General features: G+C 28.4%; 1 protein-coding gene across 1 annotated transcript in view; it reads right to left on the bottom strand.

The window, feature by feature from the left end:
* LOC113376578 (cuticle protein CP14.6-like) overlaps window positions 1–18,544 on the bottom strand; it is a 34,415-nt gene extending 15,871 nt beyond the window's left edge. The window contains exons 1-2 of the mRNA XM_026616545.1: window positions 18,461–18,544; window positions 858–1,057 (exon numbers count right to left, since the gene is read on the bottom strand). Coding sequence (XP_026472330.1) covers window positions 858–1,057; window positions 18,461–18,469 — 209 coding nt within the window. The 5' untranslated portion in view covers window positions 18,470–18,544. The remainder of the gene's footprint in view (window positions 1–857; window positions 1,058–18,460) is intronic.
* Window positions 18,545–21,400: the final 2,856 nt, after the last annotated feature.

Below are 21,400 nucleotides of genomic sequence, written 5' to 3' on the forward strand. Positions count from 1 at the left end.
ATTATTATTGATTACGACCAGCCATTAGGAATAAATAAATGAATATAATCAAATATATATAAGTACGTGATAATTTGATTTTTATAATATCATGAAGTTGTGCGATTTATATTAAAAAATAAAAAAATAATATCAAAAATACAATTAATTTATCATCATTGTAAATGAGAGATTGATATGCTTTTCGGTACGTGGGTCTAAATTTATCAGAACGTAAATATTTAAGAAGAATGTTTATGAATTGTAAAGGGGAATTGCAATAACAATAGCAATTAATTTTCGAGTTACGCACTTATTTTATTATTTAGTCTATCTTACATTATAATTAAACGATATCTATATTATTTTGCACTACGATATCTATGTTATTTTGCATTGCTTATCACAACTTTCTAAATACAAATAAGTATTTAGAAAAATAATTCTGTGAAAAAATTGAGTTATGTAATTTAATTATAACAGCAAAATATTTTTTTTCCATTTTGCAATAGAATTGGTGCTTTTATAAGAGAACATTACAATCCACTTTTTTTATTAACTCGTCCAAAAATTATCTATTTTTTTAGAAATCGATTTGTAGTAATTTAATCATTCTATGTTTATTTAAATTAATAATATTTATATGTACTAATATATTTTATTTTAAAAAATGCGTTAAAAAACGTTAAAAATATATAGCATAAAGGTAGTTTCCAATGTAATAAAAATTTCTATATCCCTTTATCAATGTATTGAAAAATTCTATATTTCTTATCGAGCATCAGCTTAAAGAACCGTCAAATTCTTATATCGGTCCATTAAGCCGTGCTGAAACCACAAATTAAATAATTTTATTTATTTTATAATTCTAGACTTACTCGAAGTGGAAGCTGCCGTCATCTTGTTGTTCGTTGACGAGTTTCAAGATTGGGGCCTGGCTTTCATCCTGGCCGGAGTAACGGGGAGCAGCAAGGTTTGCTCCACCTGAGAAAGAGGCGGTGCGTGGTGGGACGAATCCTTTGCGGAGCAGGCTGACGTCAGCGACGGCTACGGCCAAAACGGCGGCTAAGACCAAAACCTGGGAAAAGGTAAGATATTTACATTACTGTTTTTTTCTCATTTTTCTACTTATTTATATATTAAAATGAATGTATGCCATATTGCCAGTCCTTCTGTGCTTGCTTTATATGCATTCCAAAACTATACATTAAATCGCTGTGATAGTTTGGGAAAATGTTATATTACCTAAATGTTCGTCAAGTAGCCAGAAATAACGTCACGAAAGATTAATTTTAATACTATGTTTATACTTCCTATGTTTTATAGTAAAAAACACAGAAAACTTGAAAAAAAACCTGATTAAAAGTAGGTGTAGTAGTAAGGCTGGTACTAATTTCACCCGTGATTTTTGTTAATAGTCCAGTCATTATATTACATTTACCTTGGAATTTGAGATACCAGCTTTAAGTCTGTAAATACTGTATATTGACACCCCAAAAGTTGTCGCTAAACCTACATATGGTACTTACATCCTATAATATGTAGATTCTGAGACAACACGCTGTCAATATACAGTATTTACAGACATACAGATGGGTAATTCGAATTCTGAGATTTTTACCTAATTTAAGCTTAAATAAATGACTGGAGAATAAGAAAAATTCTCGTTCGAATTTAGCTGTAATTCTCAGTGTTCATTCATTATGAAGTTAGGAATCTGCTGCTAAAATTTTACGCATCTGGACACATACGTTTTCGAGTTATACGACTTCAAAGTTTTGAAAAAAAAAACAATAACTAACGAAAAAAGTTGAATATTTTTGTTGATTGGGAGGCAAAGGTTGAATATTTTTGGTGATTGGGAGGCACTTAGGGGGTCTAGGACGTTCGGACAAAAACTTAAATGTACATAAAACAGCCAGAAATAACGTCAAGAAAAATTCATTATCAGAAAATAAGCCTAATCAAAAGAACTTATTTGTTACCCTATCTCCAGGAAGGGATAAATTCAATTTCTGAGTTTTGATTGAAACTTTGAAGATTAATTTATTTTTTTGTGAATTTTTTAATTTTTTGTTTTATAATACGTGTGTAAAAATACATATAACCCTAATTTTTCGCCCTCTTATTACAAATCTCTATTTCATTAAAATTATTATACTACATAATCTTTCATCTCGAACGTTTTTGGCTGAATTTTGATTGAGATTTTATTACGCGTTATCCAACTTCAATAATTATTTTTTAATTTATGTATTGAATCAATTTACTAATTTTTTTTATAACGATTGATTGAAAAATACTTGCAACCCCCGATTTTAACCTTGCTGCCACTACTCATAATTTTTGTATCTGCCAGAAATTTAATTCCTTAGAAAACGATGCTCATTGGGATATTTAACTCGCTGATGCTTCTAATACACCTCATTTTTATCTTGATAACTATTTATAACAAAGCTGTATTTTTATCCAAATAAGCTAGTTAGTTAAAAGCTAGTCAATAATTTTGAAGTTCTTGAAATATAACATACAAATTGTTTCTTATCTGCTTATTCTGCAGTAATTTTTGATGGTTGATATAATTGCAAGTAAGTGCAAGTACTCATATTTCTTAATTTTTTTTTGAAAATTCTAAAATTTTATGCATCTCAAAATGTGTGGTTTTCAATATTCAAGTGGCTCATTATCTGTCAATATTGATAATAAAAGTATATTTTGTGCAAATATGCACTTCAAGTACTATTTAGCTATGGGTATATTTTTAATTTAACTTTGTTTAATTTAACAAGTTCACATATTACAATAAAATATATAATCAATATTGTACAAAACTGCCATATCTGCAAATTATGTCAGTTATTTAATAAATGAATATTCAGTCGTTTATAAATTTCATGCATTTGTGTAAATACGTAGTACTATTTGATCATTGACGTTTTATGTCAGTTTGACAATTTTGAAATAATATGTAATTAATTTTTAGTATGTATAATTAAATTTGTCTAATCAGCACTTTGTCAAAAATAGTAATTACACTTTGCAATTGTTTCCTCATATTTCTAATTTTGTAAATTTTCGTTTACTGTGCATATGACTTTTGGAGAATTTTAATAAACGTATGTTTTTACATTATTTCCACAAATTCTAGATGTATTCGGGCTTGTTTTTCGGTCACGTTTTAAATTAAATAACTTAAATTACTGAATTAAAAAGTCGGGTGCACGACTGTTGCTTCGGGCGTCTCGCGAAAGGCCAATGGTTCATTTCTCATATAATTTTACGTATTCTTGTAAATGTTTCGTATTGTGCAATTTGAAATTTATAATATTTCGGATTTGTATATACATATCTGTACAGGAGAAATATAATTGAATCTATGGGAGTTGATATACGAGTTTAAAGATTTAAGGTACTAGTAATAATCGGAGTAGGTTACTTGGTCGATAAGAAACTGCTATGAAACCCTTACGTAACATCTACGTGTATTCAGATGTTTTTGAAACTACGTAAATTATATATTTATATATATATATATATATATAATATAATATATATATATATATATATATATATATATATATATGATATATTATTTTTAATTTATATGAAAATATTTTTTCTGAATGCTTTAGGCAAAATTACATGTTCCAAACAGAACATGTATAATCATTTCTCATTATACGAATTTGTACACACATCTTTCAAAATTAACAATTATAAAATATAAATAATTTTACCAAAAAACCCACGTACTAGACATTATTTCCAAGTTAAAATAGACCACCTCAAAAATGGATTTGAATGTTTTTGTTTTATGCAACTTATTCATATAAGTTCATAAGTTTTTATCTTAGTTATATTATATTTGATATATTTTTTAAATAGTCCATATTTTTTATGAATATTATGCAAAAATTGGCTAAATTGATCTTCAGTATAAATAAGTATAAAAATGAATATAATATTCAAATTACATTTTTAGTACTATTCATATTTGTCGGTTAAAAATTTAAATGTACAATTTTTTAGAATTTTATGATATTTTTTATTTAACTATTCATTATGAAGAAACAGCTGATTAGTTTTGTTTTTTTTTTAAATTATTTAATATAATAAATGGCTAAATTGATATTACGATCATATAAGTAAAAAAATAATATAAAATAATAATTTTTAAATTACATTTTTAGTAAAATTCATATTTGTCATTTCATTTTTCACAATTTTGTAAGATATTTTTAATTGTTTATTACGAAGAAGCGACAGAATGATCAACTATTAACTAATAAATTTTTAAAACTCATGTTTTAGCATTGTCATAATGAAATTTTATAAAACTCTGTTTGTATTCGCCACCATGAAATGAATTTTTCTAACAATTTACATTTATAATAATTACAAATATTTATTATAGCTGAATTGAAGGTAAAATAATGTACTATAAATATAAAAAAAATTAAATTACGTATTTAGTAATAATTTTTTTTATATTATATATAATAATATTTTATTTGAAAAATTCTCAGATATATAGTTATTTATAGTATATCTTATAATTTAGTTATGCTGTTGATTTGCTGATTTTTTTTAAAAATGTTTGAATTTAAAAAAAAAAAAACAATTAAAAAATAAATACACGTGATATCTTACCACACCCCTCCCTCCCCCACGTGATATTTCGTGATTTTTTATCAAACCCTCCCTCCCCCTAAAAACCTCACGTGATTAATGGTCACCCCCTTATGAAGAGCGATCCGGGTTGATCAACTTGCAAAATAATTTAATGGGTCCCATTATTGAAATTCATGAAATATCTATATAATTTTTGGGATCGGTTTCGAAGAATGTCTTGGAAAAGCATTATTTACTTTCCAATATTTACACATAATATAAAAGACGTGCTAGACGATTCAGTATGACTTGATATGTCGAGAAAATTTAAAAGTAGCAAATTGCATTTACTGGCACATATATAACTTCTGCATAGTGTTTTTGGAAAAAAGTCTTTCAACGTCTAGGAAATATAAAATTAGAGAATTGAATCTATGGGCAAAATTTTTACTTCTCATTCGCGATTTATGAAAAAAAAACTTGTGGATAACTACAATTCAGAATGACCCATAACGCCAAAAAATGTAAATTTAGCCAATGAGATTTACTAGGGAAATAATAGCTTCTGATTCAGAATTCTGACAAAAATTGAATGGATGCTACGAATAAATAAATCCGATTTAGTATGAATTGTAACATCGATGAAACATAAAATAAGCGAATGGGATTTGTTGGTGACATTGGAGCGTTAAAAAAATGTATGGATGCAATAAATAAATAACCATGATTCTGCCATGTATCTTTTTCCATGACTCATCACTTTAAGTGGGTGTAGTAATTTTAATCTTCAAAAGTATTCAGTTTCTCAATTTCTGTTATACAAAGAGCTATTTTTTTCTTCGTCAAAGGTGTTAGTACAATAGTTACGCACTATTGTACTTGTACGAAGAGCCAGAAGATCTGCCCAGAGGAGGCATTGTTCCATTATCATGTCGAAAATCATAACTTACTTCTCTCTATAGATTTTACGTAATCGGTTACGGTAGCATGAATATTGTGCAAATGAGGAGGAGAAAAAACGTTTTGCATTTTACACAACAATAGCCCACTTGATCCCTGAGATTTAACCACGTTTATTTTTGTCCGGAGCGCGCCTTCAATGAACTGGAAACAATCTACGTTGTCATAAAGTTTTATACGTCCTTCGAAGAAATTTGCATCCCAGATTTCATTTAGCAATTTCAATATCTTATGAATTTGATTTTACTTGCTGCACTTTATAAATTATTAACGCGATTAAAATTTAATTAAACCGAAATTGAAAACTGAATATAATAATTATCTTTCAAATGGTATTAAATGTACCAGGGATACCCAAACAGTAGATAAATGACTTCTGAATAATTAATTTATATACCTCACTTAAATATTTCGATACTTGAAATATGTGTTTCATTTTATAGAAATATGAAGAGAAACTTTCACAATTTTGTCTTAATCGATAAATTGTTGTTATGAACTTCCGAATTTCATTTTTTAACTTCCCGTAGGGTAAGTTATAGTAATCGCAAAAAAATCGAAAATGAAATTTTTTGCATATCTTCACGTTTCAGATGATTCTAAACATTTTAACATACCTTTGAAAAAATTAATGTATGTGTGTGTGTGCGGATACAAATTTTCGTCTTCTATTTTGGAAACAAGGATCAACTAATTTGAATATTGAAAAAAAAATCAATTCGTATTGATGAGGAGACGTGCTGATTAGTTTTCGGCAAAAGCAGGTCTAGCCGTTTCAAAGATACGGGGCAAAAGGAGCCAGAAATAGTAATTCAGTTTTTGAAAGAACGGAGCGTCCGATATCAATATTTTTCTTCTCTAAAACAGCCGATTGCTTTAAAAAAAGTTCAAATATTACAGAAAATTTCAAAGTATAAAAATAAATTGCGAAATACAAAAAAATTGTGATTTTTCAAAAAAGTCAATTTTTTCAAAAATTTCAGAATTTTCAAAAATAAGTTTTCAAGAAATTTCAAAGGTTTTTTAAAGATTTTAATTTTTGGTACGGAAAGTTTAAGCAATTTGCCTTATCGCACGATGCCATGGCACCACTAGTTAAAATATTTAAAATCAGTATTTAAAATATATAAAAACCAGTACGTAAAATATTTAATTTTACATATCAGTTACCAGTAACCATTTCTACTGGAATAATTATTAAAATTAATTGTGTTCGACTTTATTGCATGACTTTGAATTTTGATGGTGATTATCGTCAGACAAAAATTATTTTTAACTGTATTCAGTAAAACTTTTTTACTTTGAAGATTTGAAAAGGGTGTATTATATTATTTAGTAAAACTTTTTGACTTTGAAGATTTGAGAAAGGAGTATTAAAAATTAGTCGAATATTATAATATTTAGTAGTATGGGCGACATAAAATAGAGATGGTAGATAAAAAATCACGCGGTTTTTGTCTAATTTGTTTTATTAATAATTTAAAAAGCTATTTATAAAATATAAAAAAAAAATTATAGTTTTACTGAAGTGGTGACTATGACATAAAATTGAATTTTGAATGCGATGCAAAATTGTACGACTGTGCAAGGTTCCAATCTTTTAGCTTAAATATGCATATTGAACATTAATTTACAATAATACTAATTTTTGAAAAATACATTTTTTATGTGTGAAACGCCTGATCGCACAGCAAATACATAGCTTTTGAACAGTTCTTACTACCATTCATACCAACATAGACCCATTATATTTCTATTTTATCTGAGAATAGAGTTATAAATAAAATAACTGAGATCAAAGTGTTGTAAGATTTGCAATTATAAATGTTGTGAAACACCAAAAATGAATTAGAAAATTAGATTCGACTCAAACAGAAAACCGTTGAACTATGAAAAAGCATTCGCATGTAAGTTTTTATTTTCACATCATTACCATGTTACACAACTGCGCTCTTTCCAATGGGAAAACTGAAAAGTTCGCTGAAAAGGCGTTTATATTTTACACGTATGCGCCATGCAAGCTTTTAGCAATAATAAATTGCACACTTAACTTGATACATCACAGCGCAATGTTAATCAGCGTTCGCCAAGCGCTGAAAAATGCACGTTTCGGTTTAATAAAAACTCCAGGAATAATTCATATGAAGTTTTTGTTCAAAAATCTAGTACAGCTGTCGGAATTAAATGGACAGACGAAATGAATTGCTCTACAACTCATATAATTTATACCAAATTTTTCAAGGCAGAAAAAGAAATCTTTTATATAGAATCTCAGCATTTCTAAACTAAGTGCTTTGACATACAATCTTATATCAGGAGTAATTTGAAAAGAAGTGAATTTAATTAATTTATTTGCATAAAAACCAGAATCAGTCAAGCACAGCTTGACTAAATACTCTCAATTTAAATAACTAGTTACGAATTTTATATGATGTTACAAAGTCATAACTTTCAAAAAAGGACCATCTGAAGCAGTAATTGCATCTTCAGCAATAAATTCAAAAAAATAAATAGGATGTATATATATTAGGATATAATCTTTATATTTTTAATTTAATTGTAGGTGATTTAAAAATTAAATCTAATTAATTTGTAGTATAAAAACCAGAACCAGTCAAGCAGAGCTTGACTAAATAATCTCAATTTAAATAACTAGTTATAAATTTTATATGATTACAAAATCATAACTTTCATAAAAGGATTATCTGATTATTTTTGTTTAACTCCCAACAAAAATTCAATAATAAAATTTTACCAATAATGTTAGGATACTGATTGTAATTGCATCTTCAGAAATAAATTAAAAAAAATTAGGATGGTTCGAAACTACTTGTGTTCCATCTTTAGGGCAGCTGTCTAAAACTTGTTGTATAGTATGGTAAATATTATCAAATCAGCAAAAAATAGAATTAGGAACGAGAAATGTATAATATTTTTTAGTTAATTTAGCAGTCTCTGCTCATTGTTTTTTGTCGAGATCGTTAAAAGTTAATTTTCTTTAGTTGATTGACTTAAATTACGACTTTTACTTAATGCGTAAACAACATTGACATAATTGAATTGAATTAATTTATTTTAAAAAATTTATTTGTTTCATTAAAACATATGTCTATGTATTCATAATCATATTTTATTGAATTAATGGGTTTGTATACTTGTTATTAAACTTTGAATAAAAAAATCTATTTTCTATAATTTAAATCTTACAACTGTGAATAAAATTATTAAAATGACTCAATTGCGCAAAAAGCACTTTACGCATTTTGGTACATAATTGACTAAAAAAAATCTTTTATAGATGGTATCTTTTAATATGTTATGTTTTGTTTATAATGTCAAACAAAAATGAGCACACTAAACAAAATTATATGTAATTAACTTAAAAGCACTATGAATTTATATAATTGTAGAAATGCCAAATAAGGATGATTTATAATTGCCAATAAATTATTTACGTATTTAAATCTACAATTTCGACATTTATGTGCTAGATAATATAAGAACTGAATTTTTTTTCTCTGCCTTGTAAATAATGCCTGTAAAGTAATTTATCTCGGTTCGACGAAATATTTTTAATAGCTTAGTCGAACACCAGAAAAAATAACACAAATTTAAAATATAGAAAATAAATAAAAAAAATAACAATTTTGTTTTAAATTTGAACTGAAATTTGTGTTATTATTATTCCTGGTGTGATATTGTAAAACATAAAAAAATTGCTGAATGATGACACACAACAGTGTCGAAACGTATAAATAAATATTTTATTATTTATTGTTTTTTTATTTATTTTTTATTGCCTGAGAATCAACATTCAAGAATATATATGTATATATAGTATTGGATATATATTAAGGTAATATATAATATATGAAAAATAGTATAGCTCTAAAAAGAACTTGCGCGGGGTTTGTACCCTCGAACAAAAACGCAAAAATGGACCTCTAGTAATCTAAATCTACTATTATGCCAAATTTTATCAAAATCAGAGACGATCTATGCACGGATTATCCTTATAAGTTAAAAAAGCAAAAGAGTCTCGATTTTTTTCAACCTTCAATAGTATTACTCTGTTAGTTCGAGTTGCAATAATAATAACGATGAATGTAAGATGAAAGATGTAAGAATACGATGGATTTGGTAATAGTCTCGGAGAATAGCATTTCACGTTATTGCAAGAGAACTCGCTCTGACATTGGTATGACGAGAGACGACATTTCTTCCTTTCGCTCCGATATATAATAATATAACATAATATAATGTAGAAGGCGTCGCGATGCCGCCGCCGTTGCCGCCACCGCACCGAGAATCTGATTACTACTACGCAATTGTAAAAGAATTTAAACATTTCATTCCGAGATTCTCGACGGATATTACAACAATGATATGAGAATTACGATATCTTTTATTTCGTTTAAAAATTTACTATTCACTAATGTGAAATACCAGAAAGATTATGAAGATGTACTAGACTAAGAGTCGGTGGTCGGATGACAGTATGTATTTGACGACACCTGAGATTCTGTACATCGATTCCTCTATACCTATCCTACATGAGATGGGGACTGACTAAGCCCAAAGTGGCGGACACATCTACTGCGTAGCTGGAAAAGGTACCTTTTTTTCGCCCATCTTCGAACAATTTGACGACGACTGCCGTTTTGAAAATTTGAAAATATAATATTATTACTATCGGAAAATACCAATGGCAGACGATTATGGCGCGGTTAACATGGTGGCAGACGATTTTTGATGTCTGCCATTTACATATTTTATTCCTCATAGTATCAAAAGCTTATATTTATCACTTTGAGTTTTAATCACAGAAAATTTAGGATTACGGGAAGTTAATAAATAATTACTATTTTACATTTCCCAGTTGGATTCGATCCCAACATTGGTTGGCTTGGTGTAAAAGCAGCTCGATAATTAGATTTTTGAGAAATTTCAAATTTAAGAAAAAATATAACTTCTTTGAAAAAAAAATTTTTTTTTGTATTTTGAAATAGTTTGGAAATTTTTAACTATTTTTCAAAGCAATCGCACTGCTTTAGTTGCATAGAGTCGCCGTCTAACAGGCAAACGATGTTACGGAACCCATAGAAATATGAACAAAATTGATACACATAATTAAAATTTCCATAAAATATCCGATAATTTGATTTGCGTATGTCTAATGATCGTTTCTGACCGCCAAATGGCCTTTTTTACTTTTTTACTAGATGTCCGAAACCGTTAGATCTGCCTTCCAAAAAATTTGATCAGTTCTTGATTTTGTCGATCAAGTAGAAAAAAAATTTTTTTTTTTGAATTAAAATTGGACTCTCCGCTTTCTTAAAAACATCGTTTCTTAAAGGAAAAAGTGCAAACTGTAATATGTTAGGAAAAAGTAAAATACATGTAAAATGTAACAAAATCGTAAAATTTAAGACTAGTTCTTACATAAGAAACGATGATTGCTTTTTACAACGTGAGCCTACTATTGTTAAACAAGAAATACAGAAATACAGTAGGTTAACAGAAATACCTGCAAGAAATATTTATGATAGCAGTAAGAGTTTATAATGGTAATTGTTTATTATATTCAAAAATACATATTTCGATTACAATTTTTAAGTTTGTTGTTAAACATAATAAATAAATTGCATCGCATTTATATTAAATAATGTAGCTATTCCGTAAAACCACTAACCCACGATATACTCATATTTAAAACATAACTTTTAAATTAATTTTTTCCCATCGACCGTCCATTATTCTATCGTTTTTAACTAGCAAAAGCGCAACGCTTGAATATTCGATTAATATTCAACCATATATATTTATCATCAGTTCAAATATCCAAACGAGCTTTTAATAAGATTTTTTCTATCTTTTTATTACAATCTTGTCACAGCGTATGTGGCTAATCAATATTAGATGGCATTTTCTGTTACAAGTGCAGAAAACATCCTGAAATCCCGCAACATTAACATTGTTAAAAATTTCATATGCAATTTCTCGACTCGGCAGCCACTACAAAGTTTTCATATGCAAATCTCGAATTATATGAAAAAAAGCTGTTGTACACTTTTTGTTAGCTGCGCTGTTTGCTGGAATTTAGATTAACCATTCGCAGAGCAATTTAATAGCGTTTGAATTCATTATGAACATTCTCTCGATAAATGGGAATCAAATTTCTCATGATCCTTTGAACATGAAAAATATACTTTATATATAAAAAGCAAGAATCTTTTTGATTATAAATTCGATTAAGTAATTTTCTGAATTTCATAATCGGTTCGATGATGAGTTATTTTTAATGTCCCTAGAGGTAAAAAGTTGAAGGGAAAATAATTAAAAGCGTTCCCACGCACTGTTAAGAAATTAATTACCAGTTAAAATAGATCATGATTTTTCTTAGATATTTTTTTATATAATCTTAATTCGAGTAATTTTATTTCGATCTGAGACTGATATATATATACTTTGGGAAAAGGTCAATGATTCTATGAAATCTGAAGGGTGTGATGAAACTTCGTTGTAAATTCAAGGGTTGAATTATTTAAATGTATTTACTTGTCAAATAACAGATTTGCATTTTTATATAGAATGCTTGTATTTAATAAAATTAAAACGTTTTTATTCATTATATATGGTATTTGCAAAATATGTACTCACTTTTTATTTTGGTAGTTTGAAGAAGGGAGTGATATAGTACATCGTTTAAAATACAAGGGTTAAAATATTGAAATTTTTTCATTTGAAAAAAAAAATTAACAGATTTGCATTTTCATGCAGAATTCCATTGCTTAAAAATAAACCTTTTCTTATCGTGCTGGTTGGTTGGTTGCTAAATAAGTATTAATTTTTTATTATTAACTTCCCGTAGTGTAAGTTATAATAATCGCAAAAAAATCGATATGAAAATATTTATATATCTTTATGATTCAAAGGTTTCTGAACATTTTAGCATGCCTTAGAAAAAAATATGTATGTGTGTGTGTGCGGATACAAATTTTCGTCGACAATTTCGGGAACACCGATCAACCGATTTGAATAATTCAAAAAACATTCGATTCGTATTGATAAGGAGACGTGTTGATTAGTTTTTGGCATAAACAGGTCTAGCCGTTCCCAGGATACGGGGCAAAAAGTGCCGAAAATGGTAACTCAGTTTTTAAGAGAACGGAGTGTCCGATTTTAATAATTCAAAAAACATTTTACTTGTATTGACAAGATGAAGAACTGATTAAGTTTTTGGAAAGGCAGGTGCAGCGGTTATGAATTTTCAATAAAAATAAGTTAAACAAATGTCATTTGGCGGTCAGAAATGTTTATTTTTGACCGAATATTTTATAGAGATTTTAATCATGTGTACACATTTTGTGTAATTTTTTTTTGGGTTCCGTACCTAGATTTTTAATTACAGTACGGGAAGTTCCAGCAATTTGTCTTAAGGAACGATGCAATGCACTCCACTAGTTTTAAAAGTGTTTTCAGAAATTTGATATCGTACTGCTTGATATCGAGCTGGCCGAGGTTGGAATCGAACTTATTATGTACTAGTACATAATAGTATAGTGTATGTAAATGTGAGTATAAAGCCACAAATAAACGATTCATGCTTTACTATATTCTTTATAAATTGGCTCAATTTCTTTTAATAAATTCATCAAAACGGTTCATTCAGGAACCGTCGTTTTTATCAGGAATCTGAAGCGCACAATTTAAATGAAATTATCATAATTTCTATTGTTTGAAATACTTAAAATTCAAAACCTAAAAATAGGAATAACAAAAACAGAAAAAAACAAAAAGAGGCATTTATCGCGCGGGGTAATCGTTTCTTTTCATCGGCGGCGCTTCTTTTATGGCTCCACCGTAATACCGATGCTCTTGCGAAACAGATTCATCGCGTAACTTATTGTTATAAAAGGTTACTATTACAAAAATTAATGGCTCCTCATTCAACTTAAAGCATCCAGTCGATTGTTGAACCTAGCTTTTGTGAATTTCATGTTTGATATATTAAAATTGCAAATTTCGACGGACGCAGAATCGAAGTTAGAAAAGATGGGCATATGTAGAACCAAGGCGTGCCATGATTTAAAACTACAAATATATGATTACTGGTTGAATATTAATTGAAGAATTCCAATTGAAAATCAGAACGCGTCTTATTTATAGTGGTGCTTATTTATGTCATAGAACGTTTTGATTATAATACGTTCTGATTGAGTAGGTAAATGTATATGTATATATTATTGATAAATATAATTGTTCGTTTTGATTATAGTACATGCTGACTGAGTGGATATAACATATAATGATTAACTTCCCGTAGTGTAAGTTATAGTAATCGTCCAAAAATCGAAAATGAAAATTTTTGCATATCTTTACCTTTCAAAGGTTTCTGAACATTTTGGCATACTTTAGAAAAAATGGATGTATGTGCTTGTGTGTTTATGTATATTTGGATGCAATTTTTGGTCCACGATTTCGGGCGCATGGATCAACCGATTTGAATGATTCAGAAAGCATTCGATTTCTATTGATAGGGAGACATGGTGATTAGTTTTTGCCAGACAGGTCCGTTTCGTAGATACGGAGCAAAAAGTGCAGAAAATAGACATCGAGTTTTTGAGAGAACGGAATATCCGATTTGAATGATTTAAAAAATATTCAATTTGCAATGATTGGGAGAAGTTCTGATTAGTTTGACTGAGGCAGGTCAAGCCATTTCGTGTGTAATAAATGGCAGTGTTTGACAGAACTAAATTCGATTTCAAACTTTCAATTTTAATGATTTAAAAACTTTCTGCTCGTGTTGACTAAACAATTGGTTTTGAGAAAATAATTATTTAATTTTTTTTTTCAAAAAAATTTTTTTTTGTATATCGAAAATAATTTACGTTTTAATTGGAATTCTGGCTAAAGTTCTGAAGCTCACTTATAGACTTTCAATAAATAATTCTAACTTTGCAATTCAGTTTATATAATTTTTATAAATATTAGACAATGACCTTCATTTTAAGTCCGATCAATTGAGGTAAATAAACGTCGTCGTCGAAATTATAAGCTCTCATATTTTGTCTATAAAATATGAATAACGAAAGTTACGGTAATTATAATAATCTACCTGAAATAATTTATTTTTGAGCGGAAAACCGCTTTATTTTCAAAAAGAGAGTACAACTTGAGCTTTCGTTGCGTTATCAGTTATTTTACTGAATATGAAAAAAAAAAATTAAAAAGAAAGTTTCTTATGAATGACTGATTGATAAACTAGTGCAGCAATATTGGAATTTTATATACAGATTCTTAATAAAAAATGATATCGTTTATTAGAAGATATTAACTGTATAAAACAATCCTTAATCTATTTCCTGATGCAATAATGACAAATATTTAAAATAAAATAAAAATAATTATTCTTATTTATTGACAGTTATCAGAAGCAACCTATAAAATTCATTAGTTTACATTGGATATATACTTTTGATCTATATTTTCAATTTAACATCAAGAAAACTATTGCATGATATCCCATGCCTTGTAGATGTTTTTTACCCGTGGAACTTTAAGCCTCACTCTACCCTTCATATGTAATATATATATATATATATATATATATATAAACAGGAGTGGTTGACCGCTGGGTTGCCTTCTCAAAAAAAAAACTATTAAAAGAATTTGCGATAGCAAACACTGGGCTGTGCTTGTAATAATTTGAATTATGTAGGTTTTACATGAAAAAATAATCATATTGTAATTATAAAAAATTTAAATTAATTAAAAACAACTGTGATGTGAATTATATTATATACAAAAGTTTTTCCTCGTGTGTCATTATCGTAGGTCTGATACAATTTCATGGGAGTCTATACCGAATCGGAATTATTAATTATGCTTTACCGGGTGGTTTTATAATTACAGTAATACATCGTTTGAATAATGCAACAACACATTGCCGAATTGGACTAATTGGATTCGGCAAATTGAATATTTCGTTTGTGAGCAAAAGCACTATGAGGCACATATGGTGCAGATGGCACAGATTCATTCGGGCCGTTTATTAGAATAACTGCCAGCGATATAATAGTGTTGGCCGTGTTTGATTGCTTTTATAATTTCTGTTGTTATGAGAATACGATTCTTGTTTAATTCAAGTGAACTTTAACTTTGATGAAATACAAATGCAAATTATAATAGCCGTGTGTAAATTAAGTGATATGGGACTGCTTTCCGTATACTTTATGCTCGTTGAATTGTATTATGACTGAAAACTAGAACTTTGATCTTTTACATGTATGTCGACTCACATAATAAAACCATTCATAATACATACAAATATATACGATTATGGTAATATACACATTTAAAACGTAACCGATCAGTTTTACGTAAATTATAAAAATTATTTTGATTTCTATTAATTTTATTAATTGGCATATTAAACCAATTGTCAATAGAATTTTGCTTTAAAGCAAGCTGCACGAACTTGGTAAAAAAATAGCTATTTAAACAAAATTCACAATCATTTATTTCAAAAATAGTTTTTGCTTTCACTAATAACTAATCAATGTGATATTCTTTTAATGCAAATATTCTTATTATATCTGTAATTAGATAAATTAAATTCCATACTTCATTCAACAAATTTAATTCTATTTTGTGTTTTAATAATGAACGTCAACGGTAATCAACGCATACAAAACTAAACTGGCTCATCATTTCAAATTTTGATATTTTTTATATTTCAACCACTTATCTTAGACTTATATAATTTTAGTATGTTATTTAGACCTATTGCCATCAAAGTTTCATAAAAACGATTTTTTTTTTAATAATTACGAAGAAACATCCTGGCTAATCAAACTAATCAACAGGGTATCCAACTGATTTTATCCAATTTTTTTTTCTAAATTTTCAAATTGATCAAGAATTTCTTGCAAAAAGTTGACGAAGTTTTTTGAACTTTTCTGCAAAACTAATCAAATTGTATGTGTAACAGCCACAAACAGCACTAATAATTATTTCTTTCATTAGTTCGAACTAAATAATTCACTAAATATATTACTATATATATAATATGTTACATTGGAGAACCATCCGAGACAACTTGCTTCAATAGTCTTTAAAATTAAATAACATATTTTGTGCATTATTGGTGTTTTAAGTGATAAGTTTATTAAAATTGTGCACACTAATAATTAATAAACTTTTGTGGGTTTACATAAAACTAAATATAAAAGGAAAACAATTGCATTTTAAAATTAACTGATGTAACTTTCTTGAACTATTTTTACATATATATACCTCACATCAAAAATAAAAACAACTCTATATATATTCAACGGAAAAGTACAATTAAAATAATTAAAACAACAATTACAATAAAATTAATTTTTGTTTTTAGTTATTACGTCAATTATATATAATTAATATGCTAGTGAAAATTCACCATTTTATTGAAATTTATTCATCGGAATATCTTTTGTATCTCGTGTCTATTATTTTAATCGAATTTTAATGAAATGTTCTATTTAACAAATAACAAATTTAATTTAGTTTTTCGACGATTTAATTAAATGATTATCATGTTCGGAGTGATTATATATATATATATATATATATATATATATATATATATAATAGTTTTGCATGTATAAATAAAATTTTGTTAGAGGGCATATAACTTCAAGTTGAAAAAAAAATAAAAACATTTTATTTTTCGAGACATTTTACTACACATAATTTTATGGTATCATCATTAGTCTATATGAATGATTTTGAAAATTCATTAATGATAAAAAATTAGTTCACACGAAATTGGCACACAACTCTAAAACTGTTAGATTGATTGTTGTCAGAAGTTGCAATAATTTTTAATAATATTTTTGAAAACTGACTATTCTATGAATGAGTAAAAAAACACAAGTTATGTAGAGTCTGTGCATGTAATTTAATATATATATATTAAATTATCTTCTTACAAACGTTACATTTATTATATTTTATTGTGTATGGTGTTATTTTTAATTTTGTTGTTGAGACATTGGGAAAATTTCAATCATATTAGAGAAAATCAAAAAATTTTCAAAATCAATTATGATTAAGTAACAATATTTAATTCACAATCACTGACAGATATAGTATTTAGTGCCAATATTGTTCTTCACATTACTTGTTATTTATATAGTTTGAGCCTAATTTCAAACTTATTCATATCCACTGATCATGATATATCATTGTTTGTCGAAACGTCTACGAAAATAAATAGTTTTTAAATCTTGAATAAAATAAATAAAATTATTTTAAATTCTGTTGTGTACTTTTATGTAAATTATGCATGTGTAAGGTGACCAAGGGAGAGTCCCGGATTTTCCCTTGTATCCCGGGTAGAACAACTGTTTATGGAAATAGAATTTTATACAAGGCACAAGAGTGCGAAAAATATTTAGATCGAAAAATATATAATATAATCTAATATCATATATAAAAAAGTATTAAATATAATCAAACAATAAAGTTCTTACTACAAGTCCGCAATTCTGATCAAAAAAGATTCATTTATAAAACTGTTTCTTATTGTATCTTTAAATAGCATTTATTGGGGAAAAATATGGTCACCTTATGCATGTGTCGTATTATTTTTGCGTCATTAATTATGCGATCGCTTTTTAACGCAGCGCAAATTAAAAAAGCGTAGCCGCCGGCGCAGGGTCGTAGCGTCGAGGCATAATTGTTTAGTACGTGATAACACCCGCACTTTCACACCAAGCCGTCGTTATCAATACACGATTGCATAATAAACACTTTTAACACATCCTAAAAGCTACAGAAGCGCGTACTCCTATTGCACACGAACGGACGACAGTGGCGTAGTATTTTATCTTAAGATGACAATCTGAATAACTTTACTTACGAATTTCATCGCGATGATTTGATTAATCGAGAGTTTAAAAACAAACTGAACACTTGTGACGGTGTCTTCTTAGTCGGATGGTATCTAACTGATGAGTTCGATCATCATCCTTCATTATATATATATGCTGTTGGGAGTCGGCACGGCACTCCCACATAATCGTCTCCGAAGTGTGTTCACGCGTGTGATATAACGCGCGGGGGGACGTCGGCCGCGGACGTACGCAAGAAAAAAAATGTAACCAAGAAGATCCGCGCCCAGTGGCGTAACTAGAGGGTGACATGGGTGACAAAATGCCACGGGCCCCCGTTACATGGGGGGCTCAGGTCAAATGGCCACGTGTTAAGACATATTTTTTCATTGCACCTGAATGTTTTATTTTACTTGCAAAGTAAAATAAACTAGTGGTGCATGGCATCGTGTCTTAAGGCAAATTGCTGGAACTTTCCGTACCGAAAATTAAAATTCTTAAAAGCTTTAAAAATTTTGGAAAACGTTGAAAAAAAAATAGATTTTTGTGAATTTTGAAATTTTTGAAAGAATTCTTCGATTTTTTTAATATTTTCAAAATTTAGATTTTTTATGTGCAAAGCAACTAGGCGAATTAAAAAGATACATAAATTTCTTGAACTTTACAGAGAAAGATACAATTTTGAAAAGGTTTGCGAAGTTCAGCCGGAAAGTTTGTACAAAGGAATAGTTCATCTAATATTATATGCTACATTGCTATTACTAGTGGTGCATGGCGTGTCTTTAAGCAAATTTAAATAAAAGAGAATTTCAAAAAAGTCATTTTTTTAAAAAATTAAAAAAAAAATTAAATTTTGAAAACGATGAAGAGAAAGATTTTTGAGAATTTTGAAATTTTTTAAAAAAATTGACTTCTTAGATTTTTTCTTTCATATTTTAATTTATTTTTTAAATTCAGATTTTTGTTTTCAAAGCAACTAGAAAAGTTCAAAAAATACATAATTTTCTAAAACCTTGCAGAAAAAGCTAAAACACAATTTGGAAGAGCTTTGCAAAGTTGAGCCGGAAAGTTTGTATAAAGGGATAGTTTATCTAATATTATGCTACATTGCTACATCATTAAGGCACTAGTGGTGCATGGATTGCCTTTAATCAAATTGCTGGAACTTTCCGTACCGAAATTTAAAATTCTTAAAAAAAATTAATTTTTTTTTGAAAATGATGCAAAAATAGATTTTTGAGAATATTGAAATTTTTGAAAAAAATGACTTTCATATTTTTATTTTTATATTTTTAATTTTTTTTAATTTAGATTTTTGTTTTCAAAGCACTAGAAGAATTAAAAAAATACATAATTTTCTGAAACCTTACAGAAAAAGCTAGAACACATTTTAGAAGAGATTTGAAGAGTTTGGATAAAATTTGAGCAGGAAAGTTTATGTAATATAAATGCCACATTGCTATATCATTATTATTGTACTAATTGAAATTGCATTTACTTTTCGATGAATAAAATAGATTCAAATTTCAGTATTTTTTGGATTTGAAAATTTTAATTCGCAGGCTCTATTAAAAAAGCTTGAAAAATCGTTGAGATATAAAAAAAATCATATCTGAATTGGCCAACAAAATTCTCAGTTCACATTTTTCTCATTTTTCGTTTATTAGATACTATTATGATTTATTATCATTAACTAAGTTATAGTAATCGCAAAAAAATCGAATTTGACAGCTTTTATATATCTTTACGTTTAAAAGATTTCTGAACAGTTTGGAATACCTTAGAAAAAATGGATGTATGTGTGCATGTTTGTACGTATGTATGTATGTGTGCATGTGTATGTATGTACGGATACAATTTTTTGCCAACGTTCGCGAGAGCACAGATCGATTCCTATTGATGGGAAAATGTGCTGATTAGTTTTTCACATTGGCAGGTCCAGAAGTTGTCCGAAGATACGTGACAAAAAGTGCCAAAAACGGTAAATCAGTTTTTAAGAGAACGGAGCGTCCGATTTTAATAATTTAAGAAACATTTTACTTATATTGACAAGATGAAGAATTGATCAAATTTTCATAAAGGCAGGCCTAGCGGAGATCTAATTAAAAAAGTAAAAAAAAAGCCATTTGGCGGTTAATAATGCTCATTAGACATATGATGCACATAAGATATTTTATAGAGATTTTATTAATAAGTTTAAAATTTATTTACATTTCTATGGGTTCCGTACCAATGTTAAACTTGGACGCTTACGCGGCGCTTACGAGTTTTGAACTTTTTCTCTAAAACAGCCATGGAGCACAATTGTTTTGCAAAAAAGTTTAAAATTTTCAAAAAAATTCAACGTACTAAAAAAATCAGATTTTTCAAAAATGTTTTTTTTTTGATTTTCAAAATTCTCAAAAATCTATTTTTTTCAAAATTTTCAAAAAAAACTCAATTCTATCATAAAAATTTTGATTTTCAGTGTGGAAAGTTTCTGCAATTTGCCATAAGGCACGATGCATGGCACCACTCGTTAAAAATAAATGAGTAAAGTGTTAATGAGTAAAGGTATTAAATTTTAATGTAAGGGCCCCACCAAAAAATTTGCAACGAACTTCAGGTGTGGTATAGTTACGCCACTGTCCGTGCCGATCAGCAAGATCGTTGATGAGAACAAACGAGAGCGAAATTGAATACCGGCCGACGCCTCTTGCTTTTGCCTCTCATCGGTCAAGCGCTTCGCACACCCGAAAACACCATAATCGTTTCAAGGATTCCAGCTTTTTGTTTTTTATGTCTTCGTTTCGTTTTTCGTGCGATTGCTATTACGGCGGACTGTTTGCGCTTTTTTTTGGCCCAGAGACCGATACAGATATGTCAGTCGGTATATGGATCGCACGTTGAACGCTTCGGTAGCGATTTACTCGAAACTGACTTAGGGGAAGGGTAGAGTAGGGCTTAAAGGTCCGAGGGTAAAAAGGTCC

Source organism: Ctenocephalides felis, unplaced genomic scaffold (assembly GCF_003426905.1).
Source record: "Ctenocephalides felis isolate EL2017-DRISC unplaced genomic scaffold, ASM342690v1 CF-g0.4_SCAFFOLD_01886, whole genome shotgun sequence".
Classification (NCBI taxonomy): domain Eukaryota; kingdom Metazoa; phylum Arthropoda; class Insecta; order Siphonaptera; family Pulicidae; genus Ctenocephalides; species Ctenocephalides felis.